Consider the following 23574-nt stretch of genomic DNA (forward strand, 5'->3'; position numbering starts at 1 on the left):
ATACTAAATACTTCAAAAGATTATTGCTGCTATGGGTACTATTCTATAAGACCCATCAATTTTGAAAAACACTTAAAATTCAAAGTTAAGTATAAATTCTTACCTTACTAGTCTACTTCTTTGCTATTCATAATGGTCATTGATGTATCAGAATTTTCAACATTGCTAGTTAAAATAAGCTTGTTAAAAATGTGGCACATTGGCCCCACTCCAGAACTCTTAGATCAGAGCATGCTTTTTTAAAATATTGCCTGTCTCCTTGATAAGGGCCTTCCCCGGTGGCTCAGATGGTGAAGAGTCTGCCTGCAATGTGGGAGACCTGGATGCGATCCCTTGGTGGGAAGATTCCCCTGGAGAAGGAAATGGCAACTCACTCCAGTATTCTTGCCTGAAAAATCCCATGGACACAAAAGCCTGGTGTGCTACAGTGCATGGGGTCAGAAAGAATCAGACATGACTGAGTGACTAACATACTTTCCCTGATAGACAGTTTATCCTGTGTCACATGAGTACAACTCTCAAAAATAGATAGGTCAGTGTGGTGTGATTGTTTTATAATTTCTCTTCCAGATCAGAAGAGTTTCTATAGTGGTCTGTGGATCATATCTCATTCTCCTTTCCTGGGTTAGAAATACAGTGGAAAATACGGCTGTATAAAAATTATATTCTTGTGTAACACCAGACATTCTCCTAAATCAAAACCATTTCTCTTGCTGGTTTCATCTTGGGTCACATTAGGAAGTCTTCCCATGTCCACATGGCTCATGTCCTTTGTATTTCAGGGACGGCTGACATTCCAGGATGTGGCCATAGACTTCACTCAAGAGGAGTGGGAGTGCCTGGACCTCGGTCAGCGGGAATTATACCGGGACGTGATGTTAGAGAACTACGGGAACCTGGCCTCCTTGGGTGAGGATAACTGCCTTCCAGAATCCCTTAAGTACCTTCAGGGTTTTGGTTCGTTCATTCTAGAACGTCTCCTCGAATTTTCTGCTTTGTCCAGTAGAGGTTCAGATCCCTACTTTCTAGGGGAAAAAGGGTATTTGTGACATTTGAAAGAAAGACTTCATTATGGGTCATTATAATTCTAACCTTCTTCTTCCTTGATGTAATCTGCCTCCTTGTTGTTCAGTCGCTAAATCATGTCCAGCTCTTTGTGATCCCATGGAATGCTGCAAACCAGGTTTCCTATCCTTCCTTAACTCCCAGAGTTTGCTCAAATTCATATCCATTGAGTCAATAATGCTATTCAATCATCTCATCCTCTGACGCCCCCTTCTCCTCCTGCCCTCAGTCTTTCCCGGCATCAGGGTCTTTTCCAGTGAGTCTGCTCTTCATATCAGGTCGCCAAATTATTGGAGCTTCAGTTTCAGTCCTTCCAACGAATATTCAGGGTTGATTTCTTTAGGATTGACTGGTGTGATCTCCTTGCTGACCAAGGGACTCTCAAGAGCCTTCTCCAGCACCACAGTTCAAAGGCATCAATTCTTTGGTGCTCAGTTTTCTCTATGTTCCAAATATCACATCCATATGTGACTACTGGAAAAACCAAAGCTTTGACTAGATGGACCTCTGTTGGCAAAGTGATGTCTCTGCTTTTTAATATGCTGTCTAGGTTTGTCATAGCTTTTCTTCCAAGGGGCAAGCATCTTTTAATTTCATGGCTGAAGTCGCAATCTGCAGTGATTTTGGACCCCCCAAAATAAAGTCTATCACTGTTTCCATTGTTTCCCCATCTACTTGCTATGAAATGATGGAACTGGATGCCATGATCTTAGTTTTCTGAATGTTGAGTTAAACTAACTTTTTAACTCTCCTCTTTCACTTTCATCAAGAGGCTCTTCAGTTTTTCTTCACTTTCTGCCACAGGGGTGGTGTCATCTGCATATCTGAGGTATTGATATTTCTCCCGGCAATCTTGATTCCAGCTTGTGCTTCATCGAGCCCAGCATTTCTCATGAGGTACTCTGCATATAAGTTAAATAAGCAGGGTGGCAATATCCAGCCTCATGTACTCTTTTCCCAATGGTACAGTTGTTCCATGTTCAGTTCTAACTATTGCTTCTTGACCTGCATATCCTTCATTCTAGGTTAGTGGTAATTCTATAAGTTCTGTGGTATAAAATAGTACCACTCTCCTCTTAAAACCGGATTTCTACTACTAGCTTTTGCCTTAGTAGTACTTGAGCATAATATCAGAACCTGATTTTGAGCATTTGTCTTTTAAAGGTGCTTCCAATAAACTATTTGGTAAAATCATTTTTTAAGGCTATTTTAACTTTCTTCCTTGACTTCTCTCTCACCTGAACACATATTGGATTGGAAATTGATGAATATCTGGGAAAACACGTATTCCTTTTTCTGATGAACAGGTCTTGTGATCTCTAAGCCGGACCTGGTCACATTTCTGGAGCAAATGAAGGATCCCTGGGATATACGGAGAATGGAGACGCCAGCCGTGCACCCAGGTATGTGTCTATGGATGGAGCAGAAAAATCCGGTGAGAGGGACAAGCATTGTGGAGGAAGTCATACTTCGTGGTGTGGTTTGAGAAGATCTGCTGTGGAAATGATTTTGGATTAGCCTGGGTTTATTTCTGTCACTGTCATAGAGGGTCATCTCCTGACCCATTCCTGATTCTTTTTATCGTTTATGTAGTTTTCTCCAGCGGTTAATTTTCACATTCACAGTGAGAACCAAAATACTTGTCTGGCTTGGGACAACCTGCATGACCTGATAGCTCTTCCATTTTTGGGAGGTTTTAGAAAATCTGTGCACATTTCTGAGTAACTGTATTAAGCCCTTTTAAAAGTTCTGATTCTGTCCCTAGTCAGAAGTGTGTGGGTGGACTTGTGAACAAATTGCCACACTTCTAGGAATACTGGGGACAAATATTTTTTGTTTTCTACCCTATATTTTCCAACCCACTAGAAACTACACATATGACCTTATAAACTTCATACTCAAATTATTTCTTCACTGCATAAAACATTTTGCTAAAATGAGAAAATGCAAACCTGAATTTTACTTTAAAGTTCCTCTTTTTTTAATATGAACTAACATTAAATGTGTTAAGTATATTTACCCCAATTCCTTAATGCTAAAATACTTGAATATATTTATTTAACTCATAGAGTTTTTAAATATATTCTTGGCATGAGAATTTAAGACATTTCCCACAGTACTTTTTTCTGATTGTTCTTCACTATTAAGCCTATAGATTATATAAAGGAATCTTTAAAAAGAAATTTTTCTCTTCCAATAATGCCATTTTACAAAGTTATGTTAGTTTGCTGTACAGAAAGAATAAGTGATACATATACACATTTCCCTCCTTGATTAGATTTCCTTCCCATTTAGGTGACCACTGAGCATTGAATAGAGTTCCCTATGTTCTCACCATATTTTTCAAGTCTCACTTCTTATTTTATTTCTCAAGAACTCTTACCTTATTAAATCTATCTTGTTTCTTATGAAACATCCCAGGACTTTATCGTTTATGCCATCTATTTCTGATTAGTTCTAGGTCAGTATTATTAACGATTTTAGATTCTATTAGAACATGCTCAGATAACAACTTGAGTGGTAAGAAGTGGGTTAAATAATTAGTAGGCATTAGTATTTGTGGAGAAGGAAATGGCAACTCACTCCAGTGTTCTTGCCTGGAGAATCCCAGGGATGGGGGAGCCTGGTGGTCTGTTGTCTCTGGGGTCGCACAGAGTCAGACATGACTGAAGCAACTTAGCAGCAGCAGTATTTGTGAAAATGTTTTGTTTGTAAATTTGATTACTTAAAGGTAAAATTAATCATTACATTGCCCAACTGCTCTTCATTTAGCTGTTCCTGTAGGTTTTTGTCTTGACTTCTCCTCTACACCATACTCCTTTGTCATCTCATTTTGTCCAGTGTTCTGTGTTTGTGGTCTCTGTTCTGCACGCTGCACATCCTAGTTCCTCTTGCTCTGGTGTCTGCCCCCTGGTGGGTGAGGTGGTCCAGAGACTTGTGCCCTTATCCCCTTGATAGGGAGTTGATTGTTACTATTGTGACCAGAGCCTGTCTGAATATTGAGGGGAGCTTCGTCTTTCCTCTGTGGCTGTCACTGCCCTGTCAGGGGTGGGGTCTGCTCCCTGATTAGTGGAGTAGAGTCCCCAGATCTACTTAGCTGTGTTTCTGATCTATGGTGCTTCTGACCCAGTGGGACTGGAGCACACCCACTGGGAGAGAAGCCACTGAGGATTGCTCCTCGGGGGATGTTCACCTCGGAGCGTGCTCTGTGGGTCATCTTCCATGTGTTGTGCGAGCTCTCATGTGACCCTGTGTTGGCATTGATCTTGGCCCCACCTGAACCATGGGCATGATGGCACTTGACCGTGGTGTCTCTCAGATGTTGTTTTCACCAGGTCACCAGCATAGATCCACTGTAGTCTCATGTCCCAGGTGTACATTCATTGTGGAGCTGGACCCCCTGCAGTGCTATGGAGGCAATTTAGATGCGACCTGGCCCAACCGCCTCATGGGAATGCCTACAAAGTCTACAATTGCTAAAGCCAGACTGGTCTTGACTGCCAGAGCCTCGTTTCCATCCAGATGTTCCGTCGGAGCTGAGTTTACAAAGCCAGTTGTGGGGTGTAACACCATGGTTTGTACAGCTGCAAGGAGAGATCTCAGCTTTTCTTTCTTAGTGGTAGGGCCTGGGGGCTCAGCTGTGGTTTCAGTGCCATCTGTACATTGGGACCACCCACAGGCGTGTGGTCTGAAGGTGCCCCTAGAGCCCACTGGGGAGGCGGCTGGGGAGGAGGAAGCAGCTGTGGGGGTCGTGAGATCACCCACCTAGGTGGGAGCCATTCCTAGTATCTGGAGAGGCAGGGACAGGCACAGGGGCAGAGAGGCTGCAGTGGGGTTCTTCCCTTTGGGCATCACTCAACAACGCTGCTCTGCTTCTCTGGTGGTTCAGGCTTCCTCCACAAGCATCCCGTTTGCAGAACTCCTCCCTCCCTCCTGTCCCCTCAGGATGTCTCCTCACAGCCAACCGCAGTCCTCTGCCTGGGTCTGCTCTCCAGTCCCCACATTCCAGCACCCAGCCCTTGTGTGCAGCGGTGGACACCCTCTCAGGCTGCGTGGGCAGGGCTGGGCTCAGCAGCCTGTGTACAGGTCTCACTCTGTCCTGCACACTGGTTGCAGCATTCTCTTCCCACAGAGAATGAGTCTCTCCTTCTGTCCCAACTGGGCTCCCCCCAGTGAGGGGCTTCCCTGGATGGGGAGACCTCTCCTCTCTTCAGTCCCCCCAGGGTTTTGCAGGTCCCATCCCGCTTCTTTTCCTCTTCCTTTTCCTCCCTCATTCTTTTGTCCTACCTGGCTCAGCAGGAATCTTTCTTATCCTTTCAGGTGTCCAAGTTCCTCTGCCCATGTTCTGCAGGGCTCTGTGAGAATTTTTCCACTTCAAGATGTATTCTTGATGCTTTTGTGGAGAGAGATGAACTCCACGTCTTCCGAATCCTCTGCCATCTTGACTTCTTCTATCTCGGTTTTAGGCTTAATCTAGCCAGTGTATGCTAATTGTATGTAAATTGTAAACCATATTCCCCGAAAATAGTAAGTAGAATAACTTATTATTTGGTATCTTTCAGCTGTGTCTTCTCACGACACCCAGGGTTTGAGGACCCAAAAGCCAGGCTTAGAAGATTTATTCCCAAGAGCAAAGCTAGGAATATATGAAAGATTTCACCTTGGAAATTTACATTTAACCAAAGACTGGGAATATATGAGGGCACATAAAGAACAGAGAGCATGTTATGATAGACAAAACCAAATTGGTACAGATTCCCATAATGTAAACATTACCGCCAAAAGAAATCAAGGATGTGAATCAAATAGGGAAAAACCAATCTCAGATGACCAATTTCGGTCATCACCATCCGCAGATGAGTGTATATTTGTCAGCAAAGACCCACATCATCTCTTGAAACATACACGTTCTCTGAAGGGAAAGGTGGAAAATCTGGAAAGTCATCTAGTATCTAGTGCAAATACTCATTCAAACAACTCTGAGCATAGGTGTCTATTAAATATACATTCAAACATATCTGGAAACCAGAAACTTGAAAATGAGGGGAGAAATTCCCAATATAATCATTTTGAGGGATCCTTTAACAAGGGTTTATTGTTCTTCAACCAACAACTATTTTCTCCTTGTTCCAAAATCTGTAATGTGGATAATAATGGGAGAGACCTTATTCAACCATCATTGTTCAATACATATGGAGGTATAATTAGTGTGGAACAACTTTACAAGCGTAACAACATGAGTAATGCCTTAAGCAGGAGCTCTACCCCCAATAATTACAAGAGTATACATGATGGAATGAGAAGCTCTTCATGCAGTGAAACTGGGCATAATGTTGACCAAGACTCATATCTCATGAAACAACAGGGACATCAATTTTCAGACAATTCTAAACATAATAAGTATAAGAATATATTTTGTCAAAGCTCAAATCTCACTATTAATACGTATAAGAGTATTGATATTGGAGAGAAGACTTATAATTGTTATGATTATGCTAAAGCTTTTAACCAATCTTCAAAAGTTATTCAACAGCAGAATATTCAGACTAAGCAGAAACATTACAAGTGTAATATATGTGGGAAAGTCTTTAGTAACTCACCAAATCTAAGTAGACATAGGAAAATTCATACAGGAAGGAAATGTTTCAAATGTACAGCATGCGGCAAAGCCTTTAATCAGAGTTCATATTTAACTGAACATCAGCGAATCCATGCTGGGGAGAAACCATACAAATGTACAGAATGTGGCAAAACCTTTATCTATTGTTCACGTGTTACTCAACATCAGCGAATTCATACTGGGGAGAGACCTTATAAATGTACAGCATGTGGCAAGGCTTTTAAGCAGAGTTCAACTTTAACTGAACATCAGCGAATCCATACTGGGGAGAGACTTTATAAATGTACAGAATGTGGCAAAGCCTTTACCCGTTATTCACTTCTTACTGAGCATCAATGAATCCATACTGGGGAGAGACCTTATAAATGTACAGAATGTGGCAAAGCCTTTAACTGGCATCTGAGTCTTACTGTACATCAGCGAACTCATACTGGGGAGAAACCATACAAATGTAAAGAATGTGGCAAAGCCTTTATCTCTTGTTCAAATCTTACTCGACATCAACGAATCCATACTGGGGAGAGACCTTATAAATGTACAGAATGTGGCAAAGCCTTTACCTGTTATTCACTTCTTACTCAGCATCAACGAATCCATACTGGGGAGAGACCTTATAAATGTACAGAATGTGGCAAAGCCTTTACCCGTTATTCACTTCTTACTCAGCATCAATGAATCCATACTGGGCAGAGACCTTATAAATGTACAGACTGTGGCAAAGCCTTTACCCGTTATTCACTTCTTACTCAGCATCAGCGAATTCATACTGGGGAGAAACCATATAAATGTAAAGACTGTGGCAAAGCCTTTATCCATTGTTCACATCTTACTCGACATCAACGAATCCATACTGGGGAGAGACTTTATAAATGTACAGACTGTGGCAAAGCCTTTTCCCGGAGTTCAGGTCTTTCTCAACATCAGAGAATTCATACTGCAGGGAAATCTCAGAAATGTAAGGAATGTGGCAAAGGATTTCATCACAGCCATCACCTCACTCACCATCAGAGAATACATACTGCAGAGAAACCCTAGAAATGAATCAGTGATAAAAAAAGGTTGGTCCTAAGTATACAATTTTGAAAAAACGAGTGTTTACTTTGGAAATATACACGAATGAAATACAAAAATGTAGACAAGTGTTTAATCAAACAGCAAAAGGAAAGCAATGCCAGAGAATTCATGAAAGCATTTCATTAGTACCACTTTTGTTGAATTACTCTAAACAGAAACACTGTAGCAAGTATGCCATAATTAAAACACGTACAAAATTGATAGTTAGTATGGATCACAAGATGAAGGGGTGGATATTTGCAGAGGTATAATTATTATTCATGTATCCTTGTTTATATTAATGTTATTTGAGATCATTAAGGAACCAAAACGAATGTAATTCAACTCTCAAGTTACTATGCTGTGATTTGTTTCTACTGTATATATGAACTTCTGTTTCTGATGGTTGTTGCCTCAATTGCAAGAGAAGCCCTTCTATATGAGGTGGGAACCATTTATATTTATTCTCCAGTTTATAAGATTAACAACACAGTAATGTTATATGCACACCAAACCTCTAAATGGAGGTATTTGTCACTGATGTCAAACATCTGTGTTGTCACCATGATGTAAGTGTTCAGGGAATAATTCAAAGTAAGACGGAAGTTTGCTCTAAGTTTTCAGTAATCATGTTACTTGCTTTTTAAGCATAAAACAAGGGTTGTTCATTAAAATCTAAGGTATTTTTATAACATCAACATAGAGAAATCATGCATATTACCTGGCAGGCTTGAAGCAAGGACACCTTCTCTGCTACCTGATGTAAGTATAGAAAACTCTTTCTGGAAAAGTCATATTAGTATAATAAATGTCCATCCATGTTTACTAAATTAGCCTCCATTTTGTAAACCATATAAATCACATTCATAGATCATTTCATCAGAGAAACAGGAAAGTTTTTAGAAGCTTGTAATCTGTATTTTAATCAAGGATCAAACAACAGTTGTAAAAGGTTTTATTCCATCTGTGTAAAATTAATGTATGTTAATTAATAAAAGTGAATGGTTTTTTAGTGTTACAGTTGACGTGGAATGAGTGAAGGGTGAACGCACCACCAGCATTAACCTCTCCCACCTATTTAAGGTTGCAGGAAAGATAACGTTACAATAAACTATCTGTAGCACAGGGGCATGGCATCTGTAGAAATTAGTCCCTTACTGGCGTGAAACTCTCATAAGTTCATATATTTCCCACCATTTCTATGTTGTATCTCCTCTCCCATTTTGAAACTACTTGGACATTGTGATGGTTCTAATAAGAAGGACCATACAGAGTACTGTTGAGAGCCTCCCTGACTGCTCTGTGCTGTTGCTGCCTCAGCATCTGTCTGGGGAGCAGGCAGCCTGCAGGTCCTTGAACTCACACAAGCCAGTCCTGTGAGCACCTCCACTAGGTGACCCCCTTCCTTGAGATGAGCAGTCTTGCGGAACCCCAGGGTCTACTGCACAGGCCCCCCTTCAATGACACCCTCAGAGCTCACCAGAATCCTGCTCCTCTTGGTTTGAATGGACCCATCCACGCTCAGTTGGGGAGCCCACAGCACTTCACCCAGGGTCCTTTATAAAGGCCTGAACCCCAAGTACTGGAGCTTTCTCTGCCTGGTTCTAGCCTTGACTTTCCTCAGGGGCCCTCAAAGCTTCCTGTGAATTCTCTCAGGACCTAGAGTCAGAAACTCACCTGCTTCAATTGTCCTTTGTTCTTCTGTTAGCTAAAGCTTTTCAGGGGCTCACTTAAGCAAATGTAAATTTAACAAAGTCACAAAAAGAATAATTAAAAGCCATGATAGTAAAGTTCTGAACCAAGATTTGTAAAATCTTACCCAGTATAATTCTTAGCACATGTTTCTTATCTAGGCTTAAAGGAACTGTTTTCTCATGGCCTTGGCATACATAATATAATTTATATAACACACATTGAATACAATATATAAATATCTGAAGGTATACATGTTAGCAGTGAGAAAACCAAGAAGGAATATGTGAGTGTATGTGTATTCGTACACATTTAACTTTGAGAATTTAGAAATGCTAGATCCAAACTGGTCGTTTTAGAATTGCAGAGGATTTACTAAAAACTGCAAAACTTGTCAGTTTGTCAATTAATCTGTTTTGTCTACTTTTCATAGAATTCATTTCCTTGAATGTCAGGAGGTTCCGTTTTTTAAGGAACTTCCACACTGTCCTCCCGAGGGACCGCACCAGTTTACATTCCCTCCAGCCGTGTAGGAGGTTCTCTGATCTCCAGGCCTCTTCAGCCTGGAGAACATGCTAAGAATTATAATATGATACTATTAGTGGGCTCTTTGCTAATTGTTATTCTGACTGGCATGAGGTGATGCATCATTGTAGCTTTGTTTGCATTTCTTATTGTTTCCCGCTGGTGAGCATCTTTCATTTGCCTCTTGCCCTCTAAAAGAGTAAGCTGCCCCACCCAGGCTCAGCAGTTATGGCGCACAGGCTTAGTTGCCCCAAAGCATGTGGAGTATTCCTGGACCAGGGATCCAGCCCATGGCCCCTGCACTGTCAGATGGATTATCCACCACTGGGTGGCCAGTCTGTTTAGCCTTTTTTCCTTTTGAGATGCATATATATTTTTCATTGGCATATAATTGCTTTACAATGTTGTGTTAGTGTCTGCTGTAGGACATCATCCAGCAGCCATAAGTATACATAAATCTGCTCCCTCTTGAACCTCCCTCCCATGATCTCCATTTCACCCTTCTGGTCAGCACAGACCACCAAGCTGAGCTCCCTGTGCTATACAGCAGCTTCCCACTAGCTAACCTGTTTTAACCATCAGTTCAGTTCAGTTCACTTGCTCAGTCATGTCCAAGTCTTTGCGACCCCATGGACTGCAGCACGCCAGGCCTCCCTGTCCATCACCAACTTGCAGAGTTTGTCAAACTCACGTCCACTGAGTCGGTGATGCCATCCAACCATCTCATCCTCTGTCGTCCCCTTCTCCTCCCACTTCAATCATTCCCAGCATCAGGGGCTTTTCAAATGAGTCAGCTCTTCACATCAGGTCGCCAAAGTACTGGAGTTTCAGCTTCAGCATCAGTCCTTCCAATGAACACCCAGGACTGATCTCCCTTAGGATGGACTGGCTGGATCTCCGTGCAGTCCAAGGGCCTCGAAAGAGTCTTACCCAGCATTTCAGCCACGGTGGTGTATGTGTGTCAATGGGGCCCTTCTTCTTCTCCTGCCGTGTCCACACACCTGTTCTCTATATTTGTGCAAATATTGTCTTCACAGATATTTATGGAATCTAAAAAAATGGTGTTGATGAACTTATTTACTGAGCAGGAATATAGGCGCAGAGGTAGTTCTTAAGCTTTTGGATGTTAAGCTTTCAAGGCATAAAATACATGGACAATCATTCCATGCATTTTACTAAGTGAAAGAAGCCCATTCAAAAATGCTACAAAAAGTAGGAAGTTTACAAGATGACATTTTGGCATAGGTAAATGTCCATATGTGCTCAGTTGCGTCTGAGTCTTTGTGACCCCAGGGGCTGTAGCCTGCCAGGCTCCTCTCTCCATAGATTTCCCAGGAAAGGATACTGGAATGGGTTTCCATTTCTTCCTCCAGGGGATCTTCCTGACCCAAGTATCACCTGGATGTCCTGCATCAGCAGGCAGATTTCCTCCCACTCAATCACCTGGGAATCTAGTAGGAAATATAGAAGAGATTAAAAAGGTCTGTGGTTGCCATGGGCTTCAAAGGAGGGACTATGAATATCCTAAGTCTAGAGAACTTTCAGGACCTTGAAATAATTTGTGTTAAACTGTTGTGATGGACACATGTTATTATACATTTAACCAGAGGTATGGAGTGCACATCCCTAAAAGAGAAACATAAGGGTACACTAAAGAGTTTATCTATTTACTGTCCATGTAGATTCATCAGTGGTAACAAATGCTCACTCTGGTGGGGAAAGGTAAGTAGGGAAATTGTCCACGTGTTGGGACAAGAGGTATATGGGAAACGTCTATACCTTATTCTCAATTCTGCTGTGAAACTAAATCTTCTACCAAGTTGGTACTGGTGCATGCACACTGAATATTTTTTAGAATATATAATATTAGAAAGATGGACATGCTTCTATCTTTAATTTTTCCTTAGTCATTATACTTTAAAGATGTGAGAAAATAGAGTTCTCTAAATGGAACAGACAACAAACTGTAGCAATTGATTCATAAAACCTAGAAAAACACACACAGGAAGTAGAACAACAACGTTCTCACGTCTAAATTCATGTGTAATGTAACTTATGACAACACCGATCATTATTTGCTTGGTTGGTCATCAGATAGCATTTAGGGCATCATTTTCAAAGGCATTTATCTCTGCCCATACACACTGTTAACCTAGCGTGTCCTGCTCAGTTCAGTTCAGTTCAGCTGCTCAGTCCTGTCCCACCTTTTGCGACCCCATGGACTGCAGCTCGCCAGGCCTCCGGCTGCCTCTGGTTTATTTTCAAAGAAAGCCTTGATGGAAACACCTCTAGGCTCCTGGTCTCTGAAGTTGGAGGTGCCACACCTGCAGAGAGGTGGTCACAATGCAAATCATTTTGTGAAAATCTGTGTCCCCAGGCTGCAGAGGGGGGTAAAAAAAACTAAGGATGAGGGAGATCTGTGGGAAGAATTCTGCAAGTAAAGCCTGGCAGGAACCCAAGACCCCCAGGTAATTCCCACCAAACACTCACCGCTCCCCTCCCCTCCCCTAAGGGCACAGACCATTGGACCACCACACCCAGCCTAGAAAGAGCCCCTCCCCAGGGAATCAGGTTGACCTTTGCTTCTGGAAGTTCCTGCCCTAAATCCTCCCTTCCTGTGGTCTCAGTTGTGCCAAATGTGAGGTTTCCCTCAGGGCTCCTGAATGTGGGTCTTCCTCTTGCATTTCTTCAAAACCCTCGTAGGCTGGGTCAGGTAGCCAAGAAGTAGGGTCCTTTGTCTCTCGTGAATTGTTCTGCGGCCTGCTCTCTGTAATGCAAAAAGGAAGGACAGGAACTAGCTGGGAAGATCTGCAAATAGAGTGGAGCACCGGGATGTGATTAGCATATCAGGTTAGTCTTGATTACCCACTACAGCTCAGGAACACAGAAAGTCAGAAAAGAGCTCAGAAAAGGGTGAGAGAAACAAGAAAACCCTTTCTTCTTTTTCACTGCAGCAGTTGCAGATTAAACGGCTATATGGATGCCTTTGAAGGTATTTTCTCAACATGCAGATGTGAGTTTGAGACGTAACATCCCCACAGAAGACGCAGAGCAGGAGGAAGAAGAGGAGGAAATGGCAGCTTCTCAGGTAATTGTCCTGTCCTGGGTCTGGGGCTGTGTCTGCTTTTCCTCCTGAAATGCCTGAACTGAGAATCTGCAAACCTTTAGTTCTCTGCTTCTAATTTTTCTGCCTGGAGTGCTTGTTATCATCTTATCCCCCCCGCCTTTTTTTAATAGTGAAAACCAGCTCTTCAGGTTTCGTCTCCCTCGTGTTCCAGAGCCTTTTCTCCATTGTTTGTATTCTGGCTTTCTATAGAGCATGATGAATTCTCAACATGAAATAGTGACTTTCAATGTTGAATACATCCCTTTGTGAGCGATCAACACAGGGAGGCACTGGTACCAGAGATTCCCATTGGGATGTGGTTTGGTGTTGGGATCTTAAGGAAGTTGGGGAAATGCCGTGATGAATTTACATGTGGATGCAATTCAGCTCTCTAGAACAGGAGTAAGAAAATACGCTTGTTAATAGAATGAACTCAGCATTCCAGAATTTTTCAGAAGTTAAAGTAGCAGAGACAATCCTCTATACCGATAAGAAAAATATACTAATTAAATGGACTATTAAGCTACAGATCATGGGAGGTATATAGGAGGTGGAATTTGCAGAAAACTGACATTTTTCATGATAGATTGAGATCATGGTATTCCTAATATTGCCCAAATATCTGGCAGTGATAATGCATTTTTCCATGTACTCTTACCCCGTGACCTCTGATGTTCACTGGTTCAGGTGCTTCTGTGAGATTTCCACACTATGAAATTCATTTTTTGTGTGTCTTGAACAAGGCTCTTGGAAAGAAAAAGTGATGGATATGCCTATCACAGTTAAAGAGGAAATGCCGTATCTTCTTACTTGCTCTTTGCTTTGAAAAATGAACACTGTCAGCTAAAACAGATGCACAATTTGAGAGATGTGAATTAAGTTTTATTTGGGGCAAAATGAGGACAGCAGCCCAGGAGACAGCACCTCAGATAACTCAGAAACTGCTCCAAAGAGACAGTGGGGGAAGGTCAGTCTGTGATTTTGGTGAAGGGGGAGTTCAGTGCAATCAAGCACTTACTTTACGAAACGTTTTCTGCCAGTCGTGAGGAACTGAAGTCATCATTTAGTGGTTTAGTGCTTTTCTAGATATGAAGAGATACAAGGATTGGGATCATGAAAGCAGTTCCTGAAAATACCTAACTCTAAAGACCTGTCCCACCAGATTTTCCTGGAGCAGAGTGCCTCAGTCCACCCTGAACTCCCTCGAGGGGATTGAAGTCAACAGTTGCAGCACCATAGGGTTCATTCTCCCCAGAGGCAGATGGCGAACGCCCTTGTTGAGTCCCCAGCAATGCTCTTGGCAAGTGCCGATTTGTAGTTGACAACACTCATGTGTGTTTAGTAGAGATGCTGGGATTTGGGAGTGTGGATTTTCATCATTCAAGCCCAGGTCTGATCATTTCCAGTACACTCCACACTCACATCACAGATAAGTCTCATCACATTTCTGTATTTTCCAAAATGTTTATAAGAATCATATTAGTGCTATTCTATGTTCAACTGTGTTAAATTTTAAAATATAGTTCCATACAAATGGTAGATTTTTGAGGAAATTAAAAAATTCACAACCAGAGCTGTCTATTTTTGTATCATTGTGTATGTCTGTACCCTAGTCTATTTTAAAAAATTAAAATAATATCATCCTCAAATATTTATGTACATTTTCAATCAGTTAAAAATTATCCTGATTTTATTGACATGACAATTTTTCTCTTACTAATTAATAAGTATATAGTCCCATTTTAGTGTATGTCTGTATGCATGAACATGTTAACATCATTGGATTGATTTTTTTCTTTTTTGAAGATTCCCTGAAGCAGGGAATAGCTACCCACTCCAGTATTCGTGCCTTGAGAATCCCATGGACAGAGAAGCCTGGCAGGCTACAGTCCCTGGGGTTGCAAAGAGTAGGACACGACTGAGTGACTAACACTTTTCTTGTTTTTAGTATTATTTACAAATACAGAAATTTCTATAAACTTTCATTAGAGTTAGCTCTGTGCATTTGTCTGTGTTTTATTAAAGTCTAGAGTCATAAACTGAAGTAAAAGTTGCTGCTGCTGCTGCTGCTAAGTCGCTCCAGTCGTGTCCAACTCTGTGCGACCCCATAGACGGCAGTCCAGCAGGCTCCCCCTTCCCTTAACCTGTCGTTTAAAGAATGTTTGTTAAATATTTGCCAAAAGATGCTACAGCAACATTATTGATTTTAAATTATTTCTGTTCAAGATTCTGAAAAACTGTCAGAAAGATATATAGCATATACCAGATCGTTAAAATGATTGTTGTCGCCAAGGTTACTATCCTATCAGATCTGTAAAATTTGTAAAGCACTTAAAGTTCAAAGTTAAATATGAATTCTTTCCTTATTATTCTACTTCGTTGCTGTTCAGACATTGTCACTCATGGAGCAGAATTTTCAACATTACTAGTTCAAATAAGCTTGTTAAAAATGTGGCACACTGAGTCCACTCCAGAACACTTGAATCAGGAAGTGCTTTTAAAAAGTATTTCCTGTTTCTTTTGATAGACAGTTTATCCTCTGTCAACTGAGTACAGCACTCAAAAATAAATATGCCAATGTTGATCTGATTAGTGTATAATTTGTCTTCCAAATCAGAATAATTTCTGTAGTGGTTGATGGATTGTATCTCATCCTCTTTTCTTGGGGTTAAAAATATGGTAGAAAATATCACTGTGTACAAATTATATTCATGTGTAACACCAGCTGCTGCTGCTGTAACACCAGACATTCTCCTAAATCAAAACCATTTCTCTTGTTGGTTTCATCTTGGGTCACATTAGGAAGTCTTCCCATGGCCACAAGGCATCTGTACTTTGTATTTCAGGAACGGCTGATATTCCAGGATGTGGCCATAGACTTCACCCAAGAGGAGTGGGAATGCCTGGACCTCGATCAGCGGGAATTGTACAGGGATGTGATGTTAGAGAACTACAGGAACCTGGCCTCCTTGGGTGAGGATAACTGCCTTCCAGAATCCCTTATCTACCCACATGGTTTTCGTTCCTGCATTTCTAGAATGTTTCCTAGAATGTTCTGCTTCTTATAATAGTTTCAGATCCTTGCTTTCTATGGGAAAAATGGATTATTTATGAGTTGAGAAAGAAGACTTCATGATGATTGATTATGATTCTAACTTTTCCTTGATGTAATCTGCCTCCTCCTTCTAGGTTAGTGGTAATTCTGTAGGTTTTGTGGTATAAAAGGGTGCCATTCTCCTTTAGAAATCAGATTTCTACTATTACTTACTTTGGCCTTAGTAGTACTTGACTAGAATCTCAAGATCTTTTCTTTATGTATTTGTTAGTTATAAAAGTGCTTTTGATAAAGTATTTGGGGATATAATTTTCTGGGCTATATTAACATTCAACCATGCCTTCTCTAGAATGTTAATAATGTAATGAGCAAGATTAGAGTCATGATTAGAGTCATGTTCGACTCTTTGCAACCCCATGAAATAGTCTATGGAATTTTCCAGGCCAGAATACTGGGATGGGTAGCCGTTCCCTTCTCCAGAGGATCTTCCCAACCCAGGCATCAAACACAGGTCTCCCACATTGCAGGTGGCTTCTTTTCCAGCTGAGCCACCAGGGCATGTTAATACAGCCTAGGAAATGATGTCCCCAAATACTTTATTTCTGGGCTGTATTGACATTCTACCACGCCTTCTCTGGGCTTCCCAGATGGCACTAGTGGTAAAGAACCTGCCTGCCAATGCAGGAGACGTAAAAGAAGTGGGTTCGATTCCTGGGTTGGGAAGAACTCCTGGAGGAGGACGTGGCAACCCACTCCGGTATTTTTGTCTGGAGAATCCCATGGACAGAGGAGCCTGGCAGGCTACAGTCCATAGGGTGGCAAAGAGTCAGACATGACTGGAGCGACTTAGCACATGTGCCTTCTCTTCTCACTTGAATACATATTAGATTGGAAACTGATGAATCTCTAGCAAAACAAACACTCCTTTTCCTGATAGCAGGTCTTGTGGTCTCTAAGCTGGACCTGGTCACCTTTCTGGAGCAAATGAAGAATCCCTGGGATGTAAGGAGACTGGAGCCACCAGCCATATACACAGGTAGGTGTGAATGGATGGAGCCGATGACTCAACGACAGGTCCCAGGATCAGTGAGGAATTCATCTTTTGTCATGTGGTTTGGGAAGATCTGCTTCAGTGGAAATGATTTTAGAGAAGTCTGGGTTTCTTTCTGTTGCTCTGTTGCTGTCATAGGCAGATATCACCTGCCCCATTCTGTCTCTTAAATCATTCCTGAATTCATGTCCAGTGATTACTTTTCTCAATCGCAGTGAGAACTGAAATGCTCTTGGCCTGTGACAACCTGAATGAATCTGTTACTATTCCATTTCTTGGGGGTCCTAGGAAAACGGCACTTTTATGAAAAACTCTAAGACGCTCCTATTAAAGTTTGTTTCTACCTCTAGGTGGCAGTATGTGAGTGGAATTGCAGACATACTGCCAAAGTTCTAGGAATACTGGGGACAGTGGGTTGTTTTTGTTTTTTGTTTTTTTTTTCTGACTTATAATTTCTAAAACACTGGAGGCTACAAATATGATCTTATAACTTTTAAATTCAAGTAATTTCTTCACTGTATATACCAAAACCTCCCTAAAGAGAAAGAATGCATATCTCAGGATTACTTCAAAGTTTCTGTTTTCTTCATATGAACTCATATGAAATAGTAAGTGTATTTGCCCCAATTCCTCAATGCTAAAAGACTTAAATATATTCAATTAACTCAAAGAATTTTCAAATAAATTGGCATAAGAGCTTAAAACATTTTCCACCATATTTTTAATGGTTTCAAACTATTACAACTTTTAGATAATATACTGTTTTTAAAATGTTCTTATTGGAGTCTAACAGGTTTACAATGTTGTACAGCAAAGAGAATCCATTTTACGTATAGATATCTACTCTTTTTTAGATTTCCATCCCAATTAGATCTCCACAGAGCATTGATAGCATTCCCTGTGTTCCCACCATATTTTTAAAGTCTCATTTCTTAATTTCTCAAGAACAACTACTTTATTTAATTAATCTTGTTATCAGCTTCCCCAGACTTTGTCCTATATGTCCTCACTTTCTGATTAGACCTACGTCAGTATGGTTTATGATTTTTAGATGGAAACATCTACTAGAACATGCTAAAGTAAGAAGTGGGCTAAAGAATTAGAGGGCACCTAGGGGCATCTGCATTCAAGATGACGTAAGTCAAAAAGTAATCATTAGACCGCCTGTCTCTTCTTCATTTAGTGGTTCTTGTAGCTTTTTGTCTTGCTCCTTCCTGTACACCATACTTCTTTGTCCTCTCATTTTGTCACATTTTCTGGGTTTGTGGTCTGTTCTGCAGGCTGCCGGATCCTGGCTCCTCTTGCTCTCTTGTCTTCCCCCTGGCGGGTGAGGTTGGTCCACAGGCTTGGACCATTAACCCCTTGATCTGGGCTTTGATTGCTGTTATTGTGACCCGAGCCTCCCCTGGATATTGAGGGGAGCTTCCCCTTGGCTCTGTGGCTGTCACTGCCCTGTCTGTGGTGGGATCTGCTCCCTGGTTGGTGGAGTCGAGCCCCCAGATCTGTTTCTTCACTGTGATTCTGATCTGTGGTCAAGGCAGCCAAGATTGGAGCACACCCACTGGGAGAGAAGCCACCAAGGATTGCTTCTCTGGGGATGTTCACCTTGGGGTGTGCTCACGTGCTGTGAGTCTCCTGTGACCCCATGTTGGCACTGCTCTTGGCTCCCCCTCAACCATGGGCATGCTGGCACATTGCTCTGGTGTCTCTCAGATGTTGTTTTCACTGGAACACCAGCATAGATCCAGTGAACTCAGGTCCCAGAATTGCACTCATGGAGCTGGACCCACTGTGGTGCTATGGGGGCAGCTCAGACTCTGGCCTGGCCCCACCCCCTAGCATACATCCCCACAAAGTCTACAGCTGCTAAAGCTGCACTCCCGTGACTGGGGGAGCCCTGGTTGTCCATTCAGATGCTCTGTAGGGGCTGAGTTGACAAAGCCAATTGCAGGTATAAAAGCATGGTTTGTGTAACCGTGAGGAGAGACTTCAGTTTTTCTTCCTTTAACCCTGGGGCTCAGCTGAGCTTTCAGCTCCTTCTGTGTGTGTGGCCCACCCACAGGTGTCTGCTCCAGAGGCTGCCCCAGAGCACAGGAGTCTGCTGATGGTGGAGGAGGTGCATGGGGGGAGGCTGTGGCTGGAGCTCAATAGAGCCCACTGGGGTGGTGGCCCTTCCTAGTGCTGGGGGAGGAGGGGCCAGCACAGGGGGAGAGGGGCTGCAATGGTGGGTCTTCCCTTTGGGCATCACTCAACAATGGCGCTCTGTGCTATGGTGGTTCAGGCTTCCTCCACAAGCGTTCCTGTTTATAGAACTCCTCCCTCTGTCCCATCCCCTCAGTACGTTTCCTCACCGCCCACAGCAGTCCTCTGCCTGGGTCTGCTCTCCAGACCCCACATTCCAGCACCCAGCCCTTGTCTGCACTGGTGGACACCCTCTCAGACTGGGTGGGCAGGGCTGGGGTCAGTACCCTGTGTACAGGTCTCACTCTGTCCTGCTGCCACAGACTGTTGCCATGTTCTCTTCCCACAGAGAAGGCTCGCCTTCTGTCCCAACTGAGCTCGCACCAGCCCCAGTAGATAAGAATAGTAGATAAGAAAACTTTATTTGGTATCTTTCAGCTGTGTCTTCTCACAACACCCGTGGTTTGATGTCCAAGAATCCAAGGTTAGAAAATTTAATCCAGAAAGCAAACCTAGGAATTTATGAAAGAGCTCACCTTGGAAACGAACATTTAATGAAAGACCAGGAATATACGGGGATATGTGAAAGATCTAGAAGATGTTCATATGGACATAAAGAAAGTGAGATAGTTTCACACAAGGTGGACATTACTGCCAAAAGAAATGAGCAATGTGAGTCAAATTCTGGAAAACACCCATTTCCATTATCAACATCTGCAGAGAAGTGTATCTCTTCAAGCAAAGGCTTAAATCATTTTTTGAAACGTACACGTTCTCTGAAGGGAAATGTGGAAAATCTGGAAAGTCATCCAGTCTCTCCTGCAAATACTCATTCAAACCACTCTGAACACGGGCTTCGATTACACATACATTCAAGCACGTCTGAAAACCAGAAATTTAAAAATGATGGGGAAAACTCACAATATAATCAGTTTGAGGGATCTGTGAGCAAGGGGTCATTATTCTTCCACCAACAGACAGTTTCTCTCTGTTCCAAAATGTGTCATGTTGATAATAATGGAAGAGAGTTAAGCCTACCATCATTGTTCAATACACATCATGATATGGTTAATACGGAACAACTTCTCACGTGTAATAACACGAGTCACGCCTTAAGTAAGAGCTCTACCCCCAATAATTACAAGCATATTTACGATGGAGTGAGAAACCACTCATGCAATGAAACTGGGTATAAAACTGAACAAGACTCTAACCCTATGAAACATCAGGGACCTCAATCTTCAGACAAAGATTCTAAAAATAGTACATGTAGGAATATCTTGTATCAAATATCAGGTCTTCCACTAAATGAGAGTACACATACTGGAGAGAAGACTTATAATTGTGAATATGGTGATGTTTCTAATCAGTCTTCAAATCTCACTCAACAGCAGAGTATTCAGAATCCGCAGAAAAGTTACAAGTGTGAGAAATGTGAGAAAGCCTTTACTAACTCATCCAGTCTAAGTAGACAAAGGAAAATTCATTCAGGATGGAAACCTTTCCAATGTACAGAGTGTGGCAACACCTCTAATCAGAATTCAAAGCTTGGTCAAGATCGGCAAATCCACACTGGCAAGAAACCTTACGAATGTAAGGAATGTGGAAAAGCATTTATGTCTTGCTCACATCTTAGTCGACATCAGCGAATTCACACTGGGGAGAAGCCTTATAAATGTACAAAGTGTGGCAAAGCCTTTAATCAGAACTCAAATCTTACTCAACATCAGCGAATCCATACAGAGCAGAAACCTTACAAAGGTAAGGAAGGTGGCAAAGCCATTTTTAGGTGTTCACATTTCAGTCTACATCAGCGAGTTCATGCAGGGGAGAAACCAAACACATGTAAAGAATGTGGCAAAGTGTTTCCTTGTAGCTTATGTCTTACTCAACATCAGATAACTCATATGCAGCAGAAATCATACAAATGTACAAAGTGTGGCAAAGCCTTTAATCAGAAGTCAAATCTTACTCAACACCAGAGAATTCATACTGGAGAGAAGCCTTATAAATGTAAGGATTGTGGCAAAGCATTTAACCAGTGCTCAGGTCTTTCTTACCATCAGAGAATTCATACTGGAGAGAAGCCTTATAAATGTAAGGATTGTGGCAAAGCATTTAGACAACGCTCATATCTTACTAAACATCAAGTAATCCATACTGGAGAGAAATCTTATAAATGTAAAGAATGCGGAAAAGCCTTCAGTCACTACTCAACTCTTGCTAAACATCAACGAATTCATACTGGAGAGAAGCCTTATAAATGTAAGGATTGTGGCAAAGAATTTAACCAGTGCTCAGGTCTTACTTACCATCAGAGAATTCATACTGGAGAGAAACCTTATAAATGTACAGAATGCGGGAAATCCTTTAGTCAGAACTCAACTCTTACTCAACACCAGCGAATTCATACTGGGGAGAGGCCTTATAAATGTAAAGATTGTGGCAAAGACTTTAGCAAGCACTCAGGTCTTACTTACCATCAGAGAATTCATACTGGAGAGAAACCTTATAAATGTACAGAATGCGGAAAAGCCTTCTGTCACCACTCAAGTCTTATTCAACACCAGAGAATTCATACTGGAGAGAAACCTTACAAATGTAAAGAATGTGGAAAAGCCTTTATCAAGCACTCACATCTTACTCAACATCAGAGAATTCATATTGGAGGAAAAACCTTATGAATGTAAGGAGAGTGGCAACGGCTTTAATCAGAGCTCTCACCATATTAGACATCAGACAGCATGTACTGGAGAGAAACCCTAGTAATAAAGTAAGTGATGGAAGAGGTTTGTCCTAAACATACACTTGAGAAAATACAAGACCATTGAGTTAAGAAAGATAAGGAATGGCATGAAAAAATGTAGAAGAGTATTTAATGAAAATTAAATTACATAAATACCAGAAATTGCACACTAGAAAAAGTGAAAGTCTCTTCAGTCGTGTCCAACTTTTTGCAACCCCATGGACTGTGCATGGAGTTCTCCAGGCCAGAATACTGGAGTGGGAGGCGGATCTTTACCAACTGAGCTATTAGGGAAGCCTGCACAACAGAAAGCATTTCATCAATCCTGTTTTTTGAAGTTCCTCTTCAGGAGAAGTATTGTAGGCAATAATCCATAGTTAAAACAGATAGAAAACTGATATGTTAGTATGGATCACAAGGAAGGGTTGGTATTTATAAATGTACAATTATTAGCAATATATCTTTGTTTATATTGACACGGTTTGTGATTATTTGAAAACCAAAATAAATGTTATTCAACTCTCAAATTACTCCATGCTGCTATGCTTCATTTCTAGTGTGTATGCAAAGTTATGGTTTTGATGGTTGCTACCTCAAAGATAAGACAAGACCTTCTATCCTAGTGAGAAATCATTTATATTTATTCTCCATTAGAAGATTAAGGACACACTAACGTAACATGTACATCTAAATGGAGGTGTTAGTCATTCATGTCAAATATCCCTATAGGTCACCATGAGGTAAGTGTTCAGGGAGTAATTCCACATATTAAAGTACGATGTACATTTTCAATAGTTATGTCACTTGTTTTTAAGGAAAATACAATGACAGTTCACTGAAATCTTGATGTATCTTTATAATATCAACAGAAGTCATGAATATTAGTTGACATGTTTCAAATAAAGACATCTCTGATACCCTAGAAATGTATGGAAACCCCTCCCAGAAAAGTCATGTAATTAGTGTATGTCTTGTTTCATAAATGATTAGCCTCCATTTTGTAACCGTAGAAATCACCGTTCTCAGATCATTGTATCAGAGGAATAAATATTGTTGTTTATGCTTGTAATCTGTATTTTATTCAGTTACACAGTGGGTTGGAAAAGGTTTGATTCTGACTGTGTGATATTACATGTGAATAAAACTGGATGGTTTCTTGTGACGAAGTTGGTGTGGAATGAAGTGTCAACCTACCGATTTAAGGTTGAAGGGAAGAATACCTAACAATAAACTCTTTGTTAGCACAGAGGGATGATATCTGTAACAATTAGTTTCCATACTGCCTTTAAGCCTCAAATATTTGGATATTTCCCATCATTTCTCCATTGTACTTTTCCCCCCTCTCTGTAACTTCTGGGACATTGTGATGATTCTAATAAGGATTATACAGAGTATTGTTGAGAGCCTCCCTGACTGCTCCGTGCTGTTGCTGCCTCAGCGTCTGTCTGGGGAGCAGGCAGCCTGCAGGTCCTTGAGCTCA

The 23574-nt window shown here is 41.5% G+C and overlaps 2 protein-coding genes across 3 annotated transcripts; both read left to right on the forward strand.

Moving 5' to 3' along the window:
- Positions 1 to 764: 764 nt before the first annotated feature.
- On the forward strand, positions 765 to 7360 carry LOC139182011 (zinc finger protein 383-like). The gene is given in 4 exon segments (XM_070785498.1): positions 765 to 909; positions 2373 to 2468; positions 5628 to 5651; positions 6588 to 7360. Coding segments are annotated over 4 exon segments (1038 nt in total).
- An 8640-nt stretch (positions 7361 to 16000) lies between these two features.
- LOC139182018 (zinc finger protein 420-like) lies at positions 16001 to 22032 on the forward strand. Of its 2 annotated transcripts, none has more exons than XM_070785504.1 (3): positions 16001 to 16034; positions 17057 to 17156; positions 20745 to 22032. In XM_070785504.1, exons 1-3 carry the CDS (start codon positions 16001 to 16003, stop codon positions 22030 to 22032), a joined length of 1422 nt encoding a protein of 473 aa, XP_070641605.1. The 2 variants fall into 2 exon arrangements, with proteins under 2 accessions (XP_070641605.1, XP_070641606.1); XM_070785505.1 differs by having other exon boundaries at positions 17057 to 17152; positions 20840 to 22032.
- Positions 22033 to 23574: the final 1542 nt, after the last annotated feature.

This window comes from Bos indicus, unplaced genomic scaffold (genome assembly GCF_029378745.1).
Source record: "Bos indicus isolate NIAB-ARS_2022 breed Sahiwal x Tharparkar unplaced genomic scaffold, NIAB-ARS_B.indTharparkar_mat_pri_1.0 scaffold_62, whole genome shotgun sequence".
NCBI classification, from domain to species: domain Eukaryota; kingdom Metazoa; phylum Chordata; class Mammalia; order Artiodactyla; family Bovidae; genus Bos; species Bos indicus.

Bases quoted from the DNA above. Each gene is read 5' to 3' on its own strand.
- LOC139182018 (XM_070785504.1), top strand. From the start codon at position 16,001: ATGTTAGAGAACTACAGGAACCTGGCCTCCTTGG. The intron at 16,035-17,056 runs GTGAGGATAACT...TCCTGATAGCAG, and splicing joins CAGGAACCTGGCCTCCTTGG to GTCTTGTGGTCTCTAAGCTG. The intron at 17,157-20,744 runs GTGTGAATGGAT...TCAACAGCAGAG, and splicing joins CCAGCCATATACACAGGTAG to TATTCAGAATCCGCAGAAAA.